The sequence below is a fragment of the Grampus griseus genome (genome assembly GCF_964374135.1).
Source record: "Grampus griseus genome assembly, chromosome: 5".
NCBI lineage: Eukaryota > Metazoa > Chordata > Mammalia > Artiodactyla > Delphinidae > Grampus > Grampus griseus.
Window position 1 is genome coordinate 88,475,958 of NC_138998.1, and position 21,048 is coordinate 88,497,005.

The 21,048-nt window shown below is 36.8% G+C and overlaps 1 protein-coding gene across 4 annotated transcripts in view; it reads right to left on the reverse strand.

Moving 5' to 3' along the window:
• The window catches only part of DZIP3 (DAZ interacting zinc finger protein 3), a 122,494-nt gene that overhangs the window by 71,942 nt on the left and 29,504 nt on the right, over positions 1-21,048 (reverse strand). For all 4 annotated transcript variants that reach the window (XM_082655068.1, XM_082655066.1, XM_082655065.1 and 1 more), the window contains exons 6-11: positions 13,082-13,162; positions 11,729-11,853; positions 8,972-9,086; positions 3,256-3,375; positions 1,779-1,880; positions 118-210 (exon numbers count right to left, since the gene is read on the reverse strand). In XM_082655068.1, coding sequence (XP_082511194.1) covers positions 118-210; positions 1,779-1,880; positions 3,256-3,375; positions 8,972-9,086; positions 11,729-11,853; positions 13,082-13,162 — 636 coding nt within the window. The remainder of the gene's footprint in view (positions 1-117; positions 211-1,778; positions 1,881-3,255; positions 3,376-8,971; positions 9,087-11,728; positions 11,854-13,081; positions 13,163-21,048) is intronic.

Sequence of the window (21,048 nt, forward strand, 5' to 3'; positions counted from 1 at the left end):
GAGCTTAGTCCCATCAAAGAGAATATGGCTAGAATACTATTACTACAATTCCCAAATCTGTTTGAAGTCAAAAACATCATTCCAGTGAAGGAAAGCAAAAAAGAGAAAGATACTCACCAAAATTTTGACAATTCCAGGTACCTCACATTGCAGCATCCTTACCATGTCACCTGTACATCCTTTCTTCAAACATTTTTTCCCACTAAAACTCTAAAGTTATCAATAGAAAAAAACCCAGTAAGTTATCAATAGAAAAAAATAATACAAACAATAAAAATAGAAAAAACCTGCTGATGTGCAAGACTGATTATATTTAAATAAAGTTAGAAGCAGATGTTGCTAGACAGTAAAAAAGATGTGAATAAACATTTGAGAGTCAGCTGTTCAAAGATAGTCCATTTCTTATACCAATGGATTTCCTATTTAAAATTTATGACTACACTTTTCTCTCTCACCATTTCTACTTCAAAATCTTCAAATAGTTATATTACAAACTAAAATGTATTTGCTGCCTCCAATAAAAGCAACTTCAAGTAAAATATACTCATTAAGTAAGTGCAAAAAGGAATACTGAATTTCTGTTAGATATATAAGGATTCCAGGGAAAACGAATTTGAGTCCTTTTTCTGATTCTGACCTTGTTATTTCCTCTGGTTAAGTTACTTAGTTTTCTTTTACATCTCTTTCTAAAGTTGAGCAAAATGGATTGCCCTAATAATCAAAGAAAGTGAAAAGTATTTACACACTGCTTAAAAAGTGAATAATAATGCTTTATATAATGATTTTTACAACGTACAATGCAAGTTTATCTTTTTTACCTGTTAATCCTCATAACAAACTTATAAAGTAGGTATTACTATCCTCACTATATGGCTTAGAAAAATGAGTTTCAGCCTAGTGCAAAGAAAACTAGTAAGTGGCTCAATCTGGACTTGAACTCGGAACTCTCAACTTCAATACAGTGCTCTTTCTATTCCACCACAATTCCTTTATAAGTGTTTTCTGCTTTTTGCACAATGTAAACACTCTAGAACCAAACATTATAGACCCAACTTATGGCCATTACCTCATTAAAGACTAATTAATATAGAATTGGGCTTTCGATTTCTACTTTAATTTTAGCGGCAAAGAATTCAATTTAGTTATATGACTTTAGGCAAATATAAATAATACAAATATATTTTGGGTTGTTTTGTTTTGTCTTGTTTTTTGCTGTTTTGTTTGTTTTTTTTGGCTGTGCTGCATGGCTTGAGGGATCTTAGTTCCCTGACCAGGGATCTAATGCCAGCCCCGGCAGTGAAAGCACCAAGCCCTAACCACTGGACTGCCAGGGAATTCCCAATACTACAAGGATAGTTCTGAAGACTATAAATTTATCACTGTTCTCTACCCTTAAAATAGAAACTATCCTTAAAATTATATAGTTGTCCTTTCTTTTTATTAAGTGATTCTATTTATGTCCTTTATGTGAATATACGTAACAATATTTCTATTCTTAAGAGTATAAATCTCTAAAGGGAAGAGAACAAATTAATAGAAATCAATAAGCAAAGCAACTAGCAGAGTATTTCCTACAAAGACCTGTTTAATAAATGGTGATGATGAACAAATAGTGAGGAGAAGAGCATCAGAGAGAATAGGAAAAAAAAAATGAAGGGAGAAAAAAAGAGGAGGAAGGATGTGATCAGGAAGAAATGAAGAGGAAAGAGGGAAAATAGAGGAAAGAGTAGAGGAGGATATGCTGTAGTAAAGTTTTTAAGGAAGAACAAATATAATACCTGATCATTTTCACCTGGATATTTTAAATTCTTGAACTTTTTCCAACAAATTTTATGGAAGTAAACACAACAGCTTTTACTGCACATTAACTGAAAAAATCCCTGGAAAAGAATAAAAGCTGCTGTTAAGAAATAATAATCCATGTAGATATAGAAAATACCACCTTAAGTCATTTTTTAAATTATTCTATAACTAGATGAGCTTTAGATGGCATTGAAAATTTATCAACAGATCACTGGTAATCAAAGAACTATACAAGTCATTTTTATATCACTAAAGACAAAAAAATAGGCAATAATTTGAATAAGTTAATGTAATATTTTCCACATGCTGTATACAACAAAATATCAGAAACTTGGTGAGTGATCTTTGTAGATGAACATGCTGTCTGCCCCACTTCACCTCAACTTTTACATTTCTCTTTTCTTTCAGCCCCAATTCCATACCATTATTCCCCAAAACTTCTTTGTCACCAATCACCAGACCTTAGGTTGCTCTCTTAGTGAGAAATGGCTCCTGAGCTACTGCATTATCCCAAGGTATAGATTTCTTGTCTTTCCTAGTGTGCCATCCCTGGGAACCACAGTCCTGCTTCCTTTAAATAGGTACACTGCTTAGATGACAAAAATCTAAATTTTGTGACCAAGACTTCCTGCTGCTACATGCTACCCATTTGACTGGAACGCTGATTCCTCCCTGGGAAACCACAGGACCATATCACCATGTCACGAAAACCAGGACTGACCCTGACCTGCCCTGAGCACTGCACTTCACCAGGCCTACACTTCCCAATACCCATCTTACCCTAATGAATAGATCTTGGCTTTCTCCTCCTTCCCATCTACGCCATTTGCTCTATACATCATGCTTTTCAACTCAGATTTCCAGTCTTGTAGAAGTAGTCAGATTTACACTGATGATCACATCTCAGCCTATCTTGTGATTTTCCACAGTCTTATTCTGATAGATCCAGGGAGAACTAGACTTGAAGTACTTTGATTGTTGAATTTCTTCAAATCAAGGCTGGTTATGTGTGTGTGTGTGTCCCACCCAAGGCCCATAGAAGAAATAATGATCCTTACTTAGTAACATAATTCTTGAGGAGTGACAACCTTTCTCCTTAGTAAAATGCTAATATTCTCAACCTGTAACATTTCTAACTATAAAGAATATTTTAGATAATTTCCATTATATGATTACAAGAATATTTATTATAACTTCAGAAACTTGTGAATATACAAAAACCCTAGCAAAGCCAATTCATTCTTTTACTGGCTCAAAGGATTTAAATATTTCCTGATCACAGTGAATCTAACCTCTGAGACATTCAAACAACTTCTGAACTGCATTATCACTGTAATTAAACTAAGTACTTTTTAAACAATATTTTGATGCATGATAATATAATAACTTTTATCTAAGTTTAACTTTACAATCACATTTTTAAAATACTCAGTTAATTGGTAATTATAGTACCTTATAATTGGTGTTCTTTAAAATGTCAGCTTCACAAGATCGCTCACAATCTAGATAACTGCAAATGGTCTGCTTCATTATATTACCCTCAGTTGTCTTGATGAAATTGTTAAGAAGGTCCTAAATTTTTAAAATAAAAATAAATCTCATGAATCAGTAATAAAAAGACTACAACACTTATCTTACCTTAAGTTATATGTCCATTTCATATCCTTTTTTGAAGGTGTTGTATATATTTTTTTAAATAGTTATAGAACCTATTTCCCTCATTCAAAGTAAACAATACATAGAAAGGCCCTAAATAAGAAATACTACACTTCTTATTGAATACAAACATGGAGAAAGGACAAAAGTCTATATTCAAAGCTATATGTCTACTCTTCATTCTAACTCATAACACCTAGCATGTTCCTAACAAGAATTACTTGCTCTGATATAAATACAGAGAGACAACAAATCATTGGAAACCCAAGAGAGTCCTTGCTAGAACTGGCCCCCAAGACACCATGTTGGTAGTGGAACTACTGTAGTGGTGCAACAGGCTGCTCAGCCAGAAGGGGCAGAGGCAGGGTACAGAAGTATGTTTTCAGTGTTCAGAGTTACAACTTGGAATGCAATTTCCATATTTTAAAATGCTAGTTAAAGGTTTGTGAAACACGTTATCAAGTCTAAGTTAAACAGGTCCTTAATACTGTCCCTCAGAGAGACATACCCATATATATTGAGGGTATAAGACATGATAAAATAAACCTCTACAGACTATTTTACAAATCAAGTCATCATTCATAACATTTGTTTAATGGCATTCAGAATTTTATGAGGAATAAAAATGTTTTGACCAAGTTGACTAGAAAGTTTTAAGTATCAAGAGAGAAATAAAGAAGCAGCATTCAAGGACCTATCAATATGAAAGTAGTATATCCTGTGAGGATAACCAATAGTCAAGTGGAGATGCTGAAAACAAAGGGATAGGACTCATAGTAGGTATATAACTACTGTGGTTTCACAAATCTGACACTTAATAGTTCAATATTGATCTGTTGAGTCTCCTACCAAAATCTGTTCCTTGTTCCTTACTCCTCATCTTCTGCCTCAGTCACTGATATTCACTCATTCAATAAATATTTACTGAGTGCCTGTTATGAGCCAGGTTGTTATGAATGTTAAGGGATGTTAAGGATACAGCAGTGAACTTAGCAGGTTAATACTTAGTCCTCATGGGACTTACATCAATTTCATCTACCACAATCTATTTAGGTTCAAGCGAGTAGTCTTGAAGTCATCCATTGTATAATTATTCCATCACCCTGTACATGCAATATATTAGCAAGTACTGTTGAGTCTCCTCCCAGAATATACTGCAAATTTTTCTAATTCTCGCTCCATTGCTACCACTCTCTGTCTCACCTACATTACTAACTATGACAACTGCCTAACTGGTCTGCCTCTTTCTTGCCTACTGTGTTCAAAACACTCTCTGCAAAATAACAAAAGATCATTGTCAGTTCCTTGCTTAAAACTCTTCAATGGCTTTCCACTACCTAAAACAAAATCCAGAACCCTTATCAAGACTGACTGCAAGGTCCTGCAGAACCTGCAGAATCTGAACCCTGTACACCTAGCCATCTCTGGTCCATCTCTTCACATTCATCTCTAGCCTCACTCACTATAAAATTCACGATTTTATATTCAAATTTGCCCTTCAAGGCCTGAGGGCCTTTCCACATTCAATTCTGTTTACCTAGAATGCTCTTACCCAACTCTTTACAGAGCTAGTTCCATTCTCAACCTTCTGCTTCCAACTTAAATATCACCTCCCAGATAGGCCTTTCCTAACCACTACACATAGATACACATACACATTTATGCATATATACATATAGACAAATATGGATAGATGCAGGTATACAAGTGTATGTCTGTGTGTTCTCTATTTTCTCTGTCCCAGTCCCTTGTTTTTCTTTAGAACACTAACTACAATTTGTAACTACTTTATTAATATTTTTTTACTTTCTGAACTCCTCCCTTACCATAAATACAGAAACTCTTCAAAGTCCTAAATTCTATAAGTCATATTTTACTATAATTTGATTATAACACCCCACTGTTTAAAAGTTTTGAGGGGTTTCACATGACCCTCAAGATACAGTCTGAGCTCCTTACTTGGTTTATAAAGCCTTACATGATCTAGCTAACATTACCTTTAACATTTACCTCTAAAATTCATGAAAAAAGGACAGGATATTATTTTTTTTTTAAAAAGTAACATTCATAACAACAAGAAAACTCCTGGTAGATGATAGCTGAAATAATCATTGAATTAAAAAATTCAATAGAAGGATAGAAACAAGGGTAATGCTGAAAATAATAATATGAAGGGACACCCCCCTGCTAGGGTGCCAGCAACTCTAGGAGTACAATCTTCCCCCCAACAGGGTGAGTTCATCTAAGGAGACACATGAGGATAGGAGCAACTGGGGCAGGGCAGGCCTCTGGTGGTACTCACCTGAAACTCCTCAGTGCCAGATAAAGGGGTAAAGGCCAGCCCTCTAAGTTTTCTTAAAGAAAAACTAATCACAGTGTTTGGGAAGTAGGACTTTTGGTGGGCTGACAGGCATAGGCACTGCTTATAACAGATTAAGAACATGCTGGCCTAGAGCCAGAGCATGATCATGGAAGCACTCTGCTCTCTTGGACATTAAACCTTTAGCTATTGGATTTTAACTTAAGAAGTATGGAGAGAGAGGGATGGAGGAGAGTCCAGGGCATCTGGAATGGTGGCTGGTTACCCAACTATTTTTGAAGCAGCCACTATTTTCCAAGCAGTATGGAAATATTTTAACATTATAAGAACTAATATGGGGCTTCCCTGGTGGCACAGTGGTTGAGAGTCCGCCTGCCGATGCAGGGGACACGGGTTTGTGCCCCAGTCTGGGAAGATCCCACATGCCGCGGAGTGGCTAGGCCCATGAGCCATGGCTGCTGAGCCTGCGCGTCCGGAGCCTGTGCTCCACAACGGGAGAGGCCACAGAGGTGAGAGGCCCGCGTACTGCAAAAAAAAAAAAAAAAAAAGAAATAATATGATAGCACTAGTGCATACTGGCTGAATATTAGCTCTATGCAAAAAAGATGAAGTTAAGAAAATATCCTAGAAAGTAGAACAAAAAGACAAAAAATTAGGGACTTCCCTGGTGGTCCAGTGGTTAAGACTCCATGCTCCCAATGCAGAGGGCCCTGGTTCGATCCCTGGTCTGGGAACTAGATCCCACATGCCGCAACTAAAGATCCCACATGCCACGGAAGACCAGGCACAGCCAAATAAATAAATAAATATTTTAAAAAGAAAAGACAAAAAATAAAAATTAGCAAAGAAATAAGAAAACCAGAAATTCAGTCCAGGATGTCAAGTATCTGAATAAAAGGCATTTCAAAAAGAAAAGAGAAAATGAAGAATAAATCATCAAATAAATAAAAAAAGAAAATGTCCCAGAACCAAAAAACATAAGTTCAGAACACCAGGAATATACAGAATATCCTAAAAATTCCCAGGAAAAAAAATAGGTTATAACAAAAGATTGATAATCAGAACATCAAATTTCTCAAAAATACTACTGTTGGAAGTTAGAAGATAACAGAAACACAATTCTAAAAATTTAAGGAAAATGATTTTCAACCTACAATTTTATGCCCAGGCAATATATAAATAAAGTGTACAAAGAATAAATTATTTTGAGACTTGAAAGATCTCAAAAAATTTATCTCCCAAGCAATACCCTTTTCCAGGAAGCTGCTGGATGAGTTGCACCACCAAATCAAGGGATTATACCTAGAAAAAGGAAAACTTGAGATCCAAGAAATAGAGGATCTACAAAGGAAATGGGTGAGGGTATTCCCAGGAATAGAGTAAAGGGAAACCCTAACGCCAATTTAATAAAAACTTATAACTATTAGTAGGATGGGGAAGTGAAGTGTGTTGTGTGAAGGAGATGTATAAGGAAGCTACTAAACCCTCCTCTTCCACAGTGGGAAGTCAAAAGATAACATCTAAGATGGAGAAATTTTTTAAATAGCAGTATAGCTTTTAAAAAATACAGGTAAATATCAAAGGAAAATGCCTAGAGGGTTGGAAGAAGTTACCCATAGTCAGGAACTACAATTAGAGATGATAAACCACAGACCATTAATTTTTAAGCCTTTTAATATTACTCAAAAAACTGCATACATGTATTACTTTGCATAAAATAAAAATAAGAAAGTTTGGATAAGAGATAAAAATATTTTAAAAGGAGAAGGAAAAAAGAAAAACAACCAAGACCAGGTAGGGGCTGCTCCAGATAAACACAGAAATTCAATATTTTTCCAAAATCTATAAAATTACTACTTTATTAGGTCAAAGTTAAAAGTCATATGATTATCCTGGCCAACACCAAAGACTACCTACTTATTCTATTGATTACTGAGAGAGGTACATTAAAATATTCCACTGTGACTGGGAAGTCTTCTATTTCTCCTTTTAGTTCTACCAGTTTTTGTCCCAGGTATTTTGAGCCTGTATTATTAGGTATATACAAACTTTGAGTTGTTATAGCTTCCTAGAAAACTGAATTTTTTATTTTTATAAAACATCCCTCTTTATTTTGAGGAATGCATTTGGTCTTAAAATCAGCTAAAATATAAGGATCCAGAAAGGCTTAAAGTAAAAGTTTGGAAGAAGATATGTCATTCAAACGCTAACCAAAAGAAGCCGAGTGTAGCTATTTTCATATTAAACAAATAAAAAGTGACCAACATGGCTTATCAGATGAGGAAAAATTACCCAAAAGGTAAAAAATATCCAGAGGGTGTGGGGAAATGGAAACTCTCATAGTCTGTCTTAAGAATATAAACTGGTTACACACTTTCTGGGAGGAAATGTGGAAACATACACAAATAACTGTACAAGTGTATAAACACTTCATAATTCCACCTTTAGAAATTTATACTAAGGGAATGATGTGAGAAATACAAAAAGATCACTTTCCATAATAGTGAAAAACTAGAATGCTTAGGATAAACTAAATCTTCAATAGCAGGGAATTGGTTAAGCAAACTAAAAGCACAGTTTAAGATGGACTATGAAAAAATTATACTATATAATAATCTACTTGCTGGGAAATTCACAATAATATATATTTTCATACTATAAATCAATGTGTATAACATCACACCAATTTATTAAAAATAAAAGGTAAAAAGTGTTTATACATGTGTGTATGGAAAGATATAAATGAAAATACTAACAATGGTTTCTCCATTTGAAGAAATATATGGATGAATTTTACTTTTATCTTTGGCATTTTTACATTTTTCAAGTTTTTTAATGTAAGCATTTAGTACTTTTAAAATTTAAATCAACAGCAAAATAATGGTAAATATAGTTAGACAAAAGAAGTTAACTATTACACTTAGCTGTAGCCATGTGAAGTACTGAACTAGTACAGCTTTTAATCTTGTTATTTGGAAACGCTAACACATCCACCTCATTTCTCTCTACTTGTTGAATCATACTAACATTCTGCACTAGATAATGGAATCAAGGTTGTTTCTCACACAAAAAGCTAATGCCCAACAAAAGAATGTGTTTGCTATAGAATGACATAGTTAACATAAACTGCAGTTTATCAAAGATGATTCTGATTAGCCACAGATGAAACGTTATTCTTAAATAATTTCTTACTTTAAAAGTTGTAGGTAAATCTTCATTTTCCATAGGATCTATGTCAAACCAATGATCATCTGTATCTCCTGTTTCTTGTAAGCTTTTATGAAATTCTAGCAGTCCTGCATTATATCTGCAAGGCATTTTAAAATAGAGTTAGTTTGAACAGGACTCTGTAAGTAGACAGTTTACCAATTAGACAACAAGCAACTTTTTTTTTTTTTGTGGTAAGTAGGATGGTGATAACCTCTGGCATGCTATAGAAATACAAACACTAGGACTCTCACCTGTGGTAGATTGGAATGAAATACATGTGGAAGGGGAGGCAATAGATTATATAGTAGCTCAAGCTTGAACATTATGGGGGCCATGGTAATTAAAGGGACTGTAGAGTTGGCTGGCTTTTTTTTTTACTGTCTTGGAAGCCTTGAAGAAAGAAAATGGCACAGGTCATCCAACTATTGACTCTGGACACAATGAAAGACAGAGGCCTCTGAGGGTACCATTTAAAGAGACCCTCATCTCCTACAGACATAAAGATAATCTGTGCTGAAAATCAGGCCCAGATTTAATCACAAAGTGGAACAAACTGCAAAAGAAACCAAATACACAGCCTCAACAGGACTACTACTATCAACTAAGGATACTCCGTGAAAGTTAAAAGGCCACTTTGGTAATGTTTCAAAAACCTTGACCAACTCTAAACATAAGGCAGACCATGCTGAAAATGAGGCCCAGTATTTAATCACAAGAGTAGAACAACAGCAAAAACCAAAAGCATAGCCTCAAAAGAACTATTGTACTATCAGGACTCTGATAGGGAACAAGTAGACCATGCAAAAATATGATCTGAGGTACACGTCTCAAAAGATGATACTCTTCCTTCTCAAAATCCTCTCTTATATCTGCTCATTGCCTACAGACAAAAAAAAAAAAATCTAGGATCAAGTATAAGCAAAGCCTGAGTGGGAAAACAGAGGAAGAAAAAGCTTATTCACCATAAGCATTGTAGAACTTGACTACTATGTACTGGCAGGAACATGTCTAGGAGTGGATCTTAAGAGTGCTGAACCCATGGTCAAATATATAGCTTGACAGGGAAATATATATTGATATGGGGCAACTCTTCCATAATTCAGCATTTACTTTCCTAGCGAGGACACCCAAAGCCAGTCCTAACATGCTGCTGAGAAGGCTACTTGAAGCTCGGAAACCACAATGGCCTCTAGTAATTGAGGTGGAAATGTTGAAAATTTCTTGGCAGAGTTTTAAAGAAAGCTCAGGGAGGTAAACATGTTAGAATGGACTTACTGCATAAGACCATAGAATCCATCACTAGACAATGTTCCCTAGAAAGGCCCAGAAGACATTCCATCCATTAATGTAATAAGAAATACAGAGCGAGAAGGACATCAGTGTCTTTGAGCAGCTCAGTGGTGGCTATTCTCTATAGGCCAGGGATGAAAGTAAATGACGCTGCCAGATGACTGGGCTTTCTAGTGTCAATGATTTGGGAAAATGATTTTTTTCCAATGCCCATCAATAAGGAAAATAAACAGTAGTTCACATATCTGAGGAAAGGACAGCAGTACAGATTCTCTGTCTTGTCTTAGAGCTATGTTAATTCTCTCCACAATATAGACTAAGGGGATTCTGATCATCCTGACATTCTGCAAAACATCACACTGGCCAACTACATTGATGACATCATGCTAACGAACAGGAAGTGGGACATCTTCTGGACAGTAAAAAACAGGCATGCCAGAGGATAGAAGATCAACCTTACAAAGAATCAAGGAACTACCATATAAATGATGCTTTTAGGGATTCAATGGTTGGGCCCAGCAGTAATCCTTCATAAGGATTTGCATAAGTAAATTTTGCCTAATTCTCCCTTCAGATCCCAGCCAAACATTATTTCCTCAAGGAGACTTTTGATTCCCAGAAAGACAATAGGGTTCTAATAAAGACTAATTTTTCATTATGTTTTCCTTCATAGCACTTTATCACATTTCATAATTGATTATTTATATAACTGATTATTTGATTAAGGTCTATAACATTCACTATACTGTCAGTTACATGAGGACAGGAACTATCTATTTTGTAAACCATTTTATCCCCAGCACCTAAAGCAGTCTCTAAAATAGGATAAATGTTTAGCAAATAAAATGAATTAATGATGCTATAAATGGCTAAGGATCTACATATGGGAAGTGAACAGATGGTCCATAAACATTCTCCTGTACAATTTCACTAAGTGTGTAATACCCAATACTTCCAGACTCAGAATTTGGACCCTTTCAATGAGTTATAAGCTCATTCATAACTTAAATACCTATTCCAAGTGGTGATAACATTAATAACTACAACCATTAATTATCTATTAAGAATAGCATTTTTGTGTCCTGGGCACTGTTAATCACTTTATGAGGTGGGCACTATTATTAGTTCCAAAGATAAGGCTTAGCAACATTAAATTTCCTAGAGTCATATATTAGATAAGTGGTAGAAAATGTATTTGCACCCAGGCCTATCAGACTCCAAAGCCTATGTTCCTAATGCCTATGCTATACCACATTTTATTGCAATGGCCTGTTAAGTTTGATACTTAATATTCTCAAGTACACTAAAGAAATTATCTATAGAATCAGTGATGGAGAAAAGAATCAGTAGAGCACAAATGTCATGATCCCTGGTATGTACAAACTTTATTCCCATTACATAATGCTAACAGTTGATAGGCAAGATCTACCCATTAATTAAAATCCTTACCTCTTCTGAGCACATCGAAGTAAACCACGTCCAAAATAAACTAAAGACATAAAGTTTTCACAAATTTCATTTTCTTGGATCACCATCTTCATCACCAGAAATTTATTCTCAGCTTCTATACAATCCTGTAGCAACATAAAGCTAGGTTTGGCTGATGTAAAAGTCATTTTTTTCCTTTTACAATAAACAGTTATTTCCCAAACTGGAGAAGTTAGGGCAGCTTTAATATTGATCCAGTCATTTATTCATATCTCTAATACATCTCTGTATATAATCCCATAAATAATGTACTCAGTGCTTTAGTTATTTACAAAAGAACTAAAGATCTTTAACCAGTGTTTCAAAGTGAATATTAAAACAACAATCTTTATATCTAAAACTGACAAATATTACTAGCCAAAATAAGGGCTCTTCTGATGACTATGGGAACATAGTTCTTTATATTCTTCCTAATTTTTCATTCTAATTAGAGCACAAATCTTCCTAGTTTTTCAAATAGGAAATAAATGACTTTTTGCCCACACATATAGACTCTTTTGAGGAATGACAACCTTGATCATAAGCAATATAGGTTTAGAAGTAAACTACAGAATCAGTTCTAATAAATGCTTTAGTTATCATTATTAAAACAGGCACAGTAGCCCCAGTCTCCCTGGGAAAAAAACATGCTGCATGGCCTCATTTAAAAATATTCTCTAGCACATCACACTAAATAATTAGCATTATGTGAAATTATTTAAAGTGGAAATGTTTTCAGTTTGGTGCTTATAAATTCTACTTCACCTAATTAACAAGTCAGATGTATTTATTTATGAAACCAAGTAGAGAGTACAAATTTAGGAATACAAAAAGTAAAAGAGATATCAAGGCTGCAATTGAGAAATCATTAAAAATAAGAAAAAGAGAATTTAAATTTGTAAGGACGCTTAGAAATCACCTACTTACCTCCTAGATTTTTACTTTTGCACTTCACTTTATTTGATAAAGAATTTGAGGTAAAACTCACATTTTACAAAGAGGATAAGATGAAGACCAGAGAGATTAAACTACACTAAAAAATGGATTAAAATTTATTATATAAGTGAAAGAAGCTAAACAATTTTCTGTTTTATATGTGATAAGTATTTCAAAGATAAATAAAGTTATAAGCTAACATTAAGTTTCCCCTACCAATATATTTAGTTTCACAATATAGTCTCTAGCATAATTACTCTACATTTTCAATATATGACAGAAAAGTCACAGAGTGGTTTCAACTTTTAGAGAAGGTCAAAAATCAACATTTTAATTTGTTAAAATGAAGTCAGTGTATGTGAAGAGATTTATAATGTGCAAATAACACATGCTACATACCTCTTTCTTTCCTCTTTCAGTGACTGCTACTCCATACAAAAATAGTAATGTCAAATAATAACCAATATTAATCTGATGTGCCTAAAAAGATAAAATATACTTTAGTTGATTATTTAGACTATGGTACTTTTTACTGTAGAAAGCTTAATTAAATATCCTAGGCCTATTTAATAACTATTAAAAATAGTTAAAATTATCATTATATTGTCAGTCATCTAATAATCACTACAGAGAATTCATTTTAGATGTATTTAATAGTTTGACCCAGAAGAGAGTCAATAATCTCAAAATAAAACATTAGAGTTTGATCAAAGAAAATGAAAGCAAATGCCATCAAGATTTGTTATACTAAAACTTGCCAAAAAATTCTGTTTCTCTCATGATATTTTTGTATAGGAACACTTTAGATAATAACAAATACTACCATCCAGCTTAGAAAATACAATGATCTCTTAAATCAAAGTCTTTTGTTGTCCACATGTGGGTTTTGTTATAACAGTATGAACATAAAGCTTATCACTTATTTAATGAAAAATTAAAACACAAATATTTCCTTCATTTGAAAATGGTCTATGCCAAATTAGAGATGGAGAATAGATTAGGGGTTAGGGAGAGTGAGGAGGGTAAAGGGTGCATATGACTATAAAGGGGTAGCATAAGAGATTTTCATGGTGATGAAATAGTTCTTTTATCCTGATTCCAGTAGTGGTTACAAACATATACACTTGTGATAAAATGGGACAGAACTACACACACCTGTGCATAAAAAACTTATCACAGCTGACCTGAGAATGCTATCCTTAGACAGGTCTGCTTGCAAGGCTGACCCTCGGCTGGTATCTGTAAATCTGGATTTCAAGAGTGTTCCCACTGTTCTCTGACAGGGGTGTCTCACTGTTCCTAGACTGTTTGTGCCAACTATGTGATTTATGTTGAGCACCAGGAAGTTTCTTCTGGGAATCTGAAATTTTGATACATGTTAGGCAGAGGGTGCCTACATGACCAACACCCAATAAAAATCTTGAGCACTGATTCTCTAATGGACATCCCTGGGCAGAAATATCTCTCTCACACACACACACAGACACACACACAGACACACAGACACACACACACACAACCACAGACACACACTGCTGCATTTTTGTTGCGAAGGAGGGAAAGAAGGAATGTACTCTGTGTAACCCCTCATGGAAGGGAGAAAACATAAGGAAGCCTGAAGATGGATCCCTCTAGACTCTGCCTACGTTATGTTTTGACCATTATAGTCTGGGTGTGTATCTTTACTATATAATTGCAATAAATCTCAGCATGAGTACAACTATATACTGAGTCCCACGAGTCCTTCTGAACACGGGGGTTGGAGACCCCTGACAAAACACCCACTGTACCAATGTCAACTTCCTGGTTTTGATAATATATTGTTATGAAGATGTAACTATTGAGGGAAACTGCCTGCAGGGTACACCAGGACCTCTCTGTACTTTTCTACTGTACAAAGTTGTATTTTTGCAACTTCTCTGCATCTAAAATTATCTCAAAATAAAAAGTTAAATGGGAAGATGGCAGAAGAGTAAGACACGGAGATCACCTTTCTCCCCACAGATACACCAGAAATACATCTACACGTGGAACAACTCCTACAGAACACCTACTGAATGCTGGCAGGTGACCTCAGACCTCCCAAAAGGCAAGAAACTCCCCACGTACCTGGGTAGGGCAAAAGAAAAAAACAGAGACAAAAGAATAGGGACGGGACATGCACCAGTGGGAGGGAGCTGTGAAGGAGGAAAGGTTTCCACACACTAGGAAGCCCCTTCGCGGGCGGAGGCTGCGGGAGCCGGAGGGGGGAGCTTCGGGGCCGCAGAGGAGAGCACAGCAACAGGGGTGCAGAAGGCAAAGCGGGGAGATTCCCGCCCAGAGGATCGGTGCCAACCGGCACTCACCAACCTGAGAGGCTTGTCTGCTCACCCACCGGGGCGGGCGGGGCTGCGAGCTGAGGCTCGGGCTTTGGTCGGAGCGCGCAGGGAGAGGACTGGGGTTGGCTGCGTGAACACAGCCTGAAGGGGTTAGTGCACCACGACTAGACGGGAGGGAGTCCGGGAAAAGGTCTGGAGCTGCCGAAGAGGCAAGAGACTTTTTCTTCCCTCTTTGTTTCCTGGTGCGCAAGGAGAGGGGATTAAGAGCGCTGCTTAAAGGAACGCCAGAGACAGGCGCGAACCGCAGCTAAAAGCATGGACCCCAGAGACGGGCACGAGCCGTGGCTAAAAGCGCGGACCCCAGAGACGGACATGAGACGCTAAGGCTGCTGCTGCTGCCACCAAGGGGCCTGTGCGCGAGCATAGGTCACTATCCACACCCCTCTTCTGGGGAGCCTGTGCAGCCCGACACTGCCAGGTTCCCGGGATCCAGGGACAACTTCCCGGGAGAACGCACAGCGGGCCTCAGGCTGGTGCAACGTCACGCCGGCCTCTGTCGCCGCAGGCTCTCCCTGCACTCCGCGCCCCTCCCTCCCCCCGGCCTGAGTGAGCCAGAGCCCCCGAATCAGCGGCTCCTTTAACCCCGTTCTGTCTGAGCAAAAAACAAATGCCCTCCAGCGACCTACATGCAGAGGCGGGGCCAAATCCAAAGCTGAGCCCCTGGGAGCTGTGAGAACAAAGAAGAGAAAGGGAAATCTCTCCCAGGAGACTCAGAAGCAGCAGATTAAAGCTCCACAATCAACTTGATGTACGCTGCATCTGTGGAATACATGAATAGACAACGAGTCATCCTAAATTGAGGAGGTGGACTTTGAGAGCAAGATTTATGATTTTTTCCCTTTTCCTCTTTTGGTGAGTGTGTATGTGTATGCTTCTGTGTGAGATTTTGTCAGTATAGCTTTGCTTCCACCATTTGTCCTACGGTTCTATCCATCCGTTTTCTTTTTTTCTTAATAATTAATTTTAGTTTTAATAACTTTATTTTACTTTATCTTCTCTTTCTTTCTTTCTTTCTTTCTTTCTTTCTTTCTTTCTTTCTTTCTTTCTTTCTTTCTTTCTTTCTTTCCTTCCTTCCTTCCTTCCTTCCTTCCCTCCTTTAGACAACGAATCATCCCAAATTGAGGAGGTGGACTTGGAGAGCAAGATTTATGATTTTTTTCCCCTTTTCCTCTTTTTGTGAGTATGTGTATGCTTCTGTGTGAGATTTTGTCTGTATAGTTTTCCTTCCACCATTTGTCCTAAGAATCTATCAGTCCATTTTTTTAAAAAAATTTTTTTCTCTTAATAATTATTTTTTAATTTAATAACTTTATTATCTTCTATTTTATTTTACTTTATCTTCTTTCTTTCTTTTTTCCTTCCTTCCCTCCTTTCTTCCTTCCTTCCTCCCACCATCCCTCCCTCCCTCCTTTCTTTCTTTCCTTCTTCCTTCCTTCCTTCCTTCCTTCCTTCCTTCCTTCCTTCCTCCCTCCCTCCCTCCCTCCCTCTCTCTCTCTCTCTTTCTTTCTTTCTTCCTACTTCTACTAATTCTTTCTCTCTACTTTTTCTCCCTTATATTCTGAGCCGTGTGGATGAAAGGCTCTTGGTGCTGCAGCCAGGAGTCAGTGCTGTGCCTCTGAGGTGGGAAAGCCAATTTCAGGACACTGGTCCACAAGACACCTCCCAGCTGCACATAATACCAAATTGCAAAAATCTCCCAGAGATCTCCATCTCAACACCACCACCCAGCTTCACTCAACAACCAGCAAGCTACAGTACTGGACACCCTATGCCAAACAACTAGCAAAACAGGAAGCGCAACCCCATCCATTAGCAGAGAGGCTGCCGAAAATCATAATACGTCCACAGACACCCCAAAACACACCACCAGACGTGGACCTGCCCACCAGAGAGACAAGATCCAGCCTTATCCACCAGAACACAGGCACTACTCCCCTCCACCAAGAAGCCTACACAACCCACTGAATCAACCTTAGCCACTGGGGACAGACATCAAAAACAACATGAACTACGAACCTGCAGCCTGCAAAAAGGAGACCCCAAACACAGTAAGATAAGCAAAATTAGAAGACAGAAAAACACACCACAGATGAAGGAGCAAGATAAAAACGCACCAGACCTAACAAATGAAGAGGAAATAGACAGTCTACCTGAAAAAGAATTCAGAATAATGATAGTAAAGATGATCCAAAATCTTGGAAAAAGAATAGACAAAATGCAAGAAACATTTAACAAGGATCTAGAAGAACTAAAGATGAAACAAACAATGATGAACAACACAATAAATGCAATGAAAAATATTCTAGATGGGATCAATAGCAGAATAACTGAGGCAGAAGAACAGAGAAGTGACCTGGAAGATAAAATAGTGGAAATAACTACTGCAGAGCAGAATAAAGAAAAAAGAATGAAAAGAACTGAGGACAGTCTCAGAGACAGCTGGGACAACATTAAACGCACCAACATTCGAATTATAGGGGTTCCAGAAGAAGAAGAGAAAAAAAAAAGGACTGAGAAAATATTTGAGGAGATTATAGTTGAAAACTTCCCTAATATGGGAAAGGAAATAGTTAATCAAGTCCAGGAAGCACAGAGAGTCCCATACAAGATAAATCCAAGGAGAAATACGCCAAGACACATATTAATCAAACTGTCAAAAATTAAATACAAAGAAAGCATATTAAAAGCAGCAAGGGAAAAACAACAAATAACACACAAGGGAATCCCCATAAGGTTAACAGCTGATCTCTCAGCAGAAACTCTGCAAGCCAGAAGGGAGTGGCAGGACATACTGAAAGTGATGAAGGAGAAAAACCTGCAACCAAGATTACTCTACCCAGCAAGGATCTCATTCAGATTTGATGGAGAAGTTAAAACCTTTACAGACAAGCAAAAGCTGAGAGAGTTCAGCACCACCAAACCAGCTTTACAACAAATGCTAAAGGAACTTCTCTAGGCAAGAAACACAAGAGAAGGAAAAGACCTACAATAACGAACTCAAAACAATTTAGAAAATGGGAATAGAAACATACATATCGATAATTACCTTAAGTGTAAATGGACTAAATGCTCCCACCAAAAGACACAGACTGGCTGAATGGATACAAAAACAATACCCATATATATGCTGTCTACAAGAGACCCACTTCAGACCTAGAGACACATACAGACTGAAAGTAAGGGGATGGAAAAAGATATTCCATGCAAATGGAAACCAAAAGAAAGCTGGAGTCGCAATGCTCATATCAGACAAAATAGACTTTTAAATAAAGACTATTACAAGAGACAAAGAAGGACATAATGATCAAGGGATCGATCCAAGAAGAAGATATAACAACAGTAAATATTTATGCACCCAGCACAGAAGCACCTCAATACACAAGGCAAATACTAACAGTCATAAAAGGGGAAATCGACAGTAACACAGTCATAGTAGGGGACTTTAACACCCCATTTCAGCAATGGACAGATCATCCAAAATGAAAATAAATAAGGAAACACAAGCTTTAAATGATACATTAAACAAGATGGACTTAATTAATATTTATAGGACACTCCATCTAAAAACAACAGAATACACATTTTTCTCAAGTGCTCATGGAACATTCTCCAGGATAGATCATATCTTGGGTCACAAATCAAGCCTTGGCAAATTTAAGAAAACTGAAATTGTATCAAGTATCTTTTCCGACCACAATGCCATAAGACTAGATATCAATTACAGGAAAAGATCTGTAAAAAATACAAACACATGGAGGTTAAACAATACACTACTTACTAATGAAGTGATCACTGAAGAAATCAAAGAGGAAATCAAACAATACCTAGAAACAAATGACAATGGAGACACGATGACCCAAAACCTATGGGATGCAGCAAAAGCAGTTCTAAGAGGGAAGTTTATAGCCATACAAGCCCACCTTAAGAAACAGGAAACATCTCGAATAAACAACCTAACCTTGCACCTATAGCAATTAGAGAAAGAAGAACAAAAAAAAAACCAGTTAGCAGAAGGAAAGAAATAAAAGTCAGATCAGAAATAAATGCAAAAGAAATGAAGGAAATGATAGCAAAGATCAATAAAACCAAAAGCTGGTTCTTTGAGAAGATAAACAAAATAGATAAACCATTAGCCAGACTCATCAAGAAAAAAAGGGAGAAGACTCAAATCAACAGAATTAGAAATGAAAAAGGAGAAGTAACAACTAACACTGCAGAAATACAAAAGATCATGAAAGATTACTACAAGGAACTCTATGGCAATAAAATGGACAACCTGGAAGAAATGGACAAATTCTTAGAAATGCACAACCTGCCAAGACTGAATCAGGAAGAAATAGAAAATATGAACAGACCATTCACAAGCACTGAAATTGAAACTGTGATTAAAAATCTTCCAACAAACAAAAGCCCAGGACCAGATGGCTTCACAGGCGAATTCTATCAAACATTTAGAGAAGAGCTAACACCTATCCTTCTCAAACTCTTCCAAAATATAGCAGAGGGAGGAACACTCCCAAATTCATTCTACGAGGCCACCATCACCTTGATACCAAAACAGGACAAGGATGTCACAAAGAAAGAAAACTACAGGCCGATATCACTGATGAACATAGATGCAAAAATCCTCAACAAAATACTAGCAAACAGAATCCAACAACACATTAAAAGGATCATACACCATGATCAAGTGGGGTTTATTTCAGGAATGCAAGGATTCTTCAATATACGCAAATCAATCAATGTGATAAACCATATTAACAAAGTGAAGGAGAAAAACCATATGATCATCTCAATAGATGCAGAGAAAGCTTTGGACAAAATTCAACACCCATTTATGATAAAAACCCTGCAGAAAGTAGGTATAGAGGGAACTTTCCTCAACATAATAAAGGCCACCATATATGACAAACCCACAGCCAACATCATCCTCAATGGTGAAAAACTGAAAGCATTTCCACTAAGATCAGGAACAAGACAAGGTTGCCCACTCTCACCACTCTTATTCAGTATAGTTTTGGAAGTTTTAACCACAGCAATCAGAGAAGAAAAGGAAATAAAAGGAATCCAAATTGGAAAAGAAGAAGTAAAGCTGTCACTGTTTGCAGATGACATGATAGTATACATAGAGAATTCTAAAGATGCTACCAGAAAACTACTAGAGCTAATCAATGAATTTGGTAAAGCTGCAGGATACAAAAGTAATGCACAGAAATCTCTTGCATTCCTATACACTAATGATGAAAAATCTAAAAGTGAAATCAAGAAAACACTCCCATTTACCATTGCAACAAAAAGAATAAAATATCTAGGAATAAACCTACCTAAGGAGACAAAAGACCTGTATGCAGAAAATTATAAGACACTGATGAAAGAAATTAAAGATGATACAAACAGATGGAGAGATACACCATGTTCTTGGATTGGAAGAATCAACATTGTGAAAATGACTCTACTACCCAAAGCAATCTACAGATTCAATGCAATCCCTATCAAACTACCACTGTCATTTTTCACAGAACTAGAACAAAAAATGTCACAATTTGTATGGAAACACAAAAGACCCCGAATAGCCAAAGCAATCTTGAGAACGAAAAACGGAGCTGGAGGAATCAGGCTCCCTGACTTCAGACTATACTCCAAAGCTACAGTAATCAAGACAGTATGGTACTGGCACAAAAACAGAAAGATCGATCAATGGAACAGGATAGAAAGCCCAGAGATAAACCCACACACATATGGTCACCTTATCTTTGATAAAGGAGGCAGGAATGTACAGTGGAGAAAGGACAGCCTCTTCAATAAGTGGTGCTGGTAAAACTGGAGAGCTACCCGTAAAAGTATGAGATTAGATCACTCCCTAACACCATACACAAAAACAAGCTCAAAATGGATTAAAGACCTAAATGTAAGGCCAGAAACTATCTAACTCTTAGAGGAAAACCTAGGCTATACACTCTATGACATAAATCACAGCAAGATCCTTTT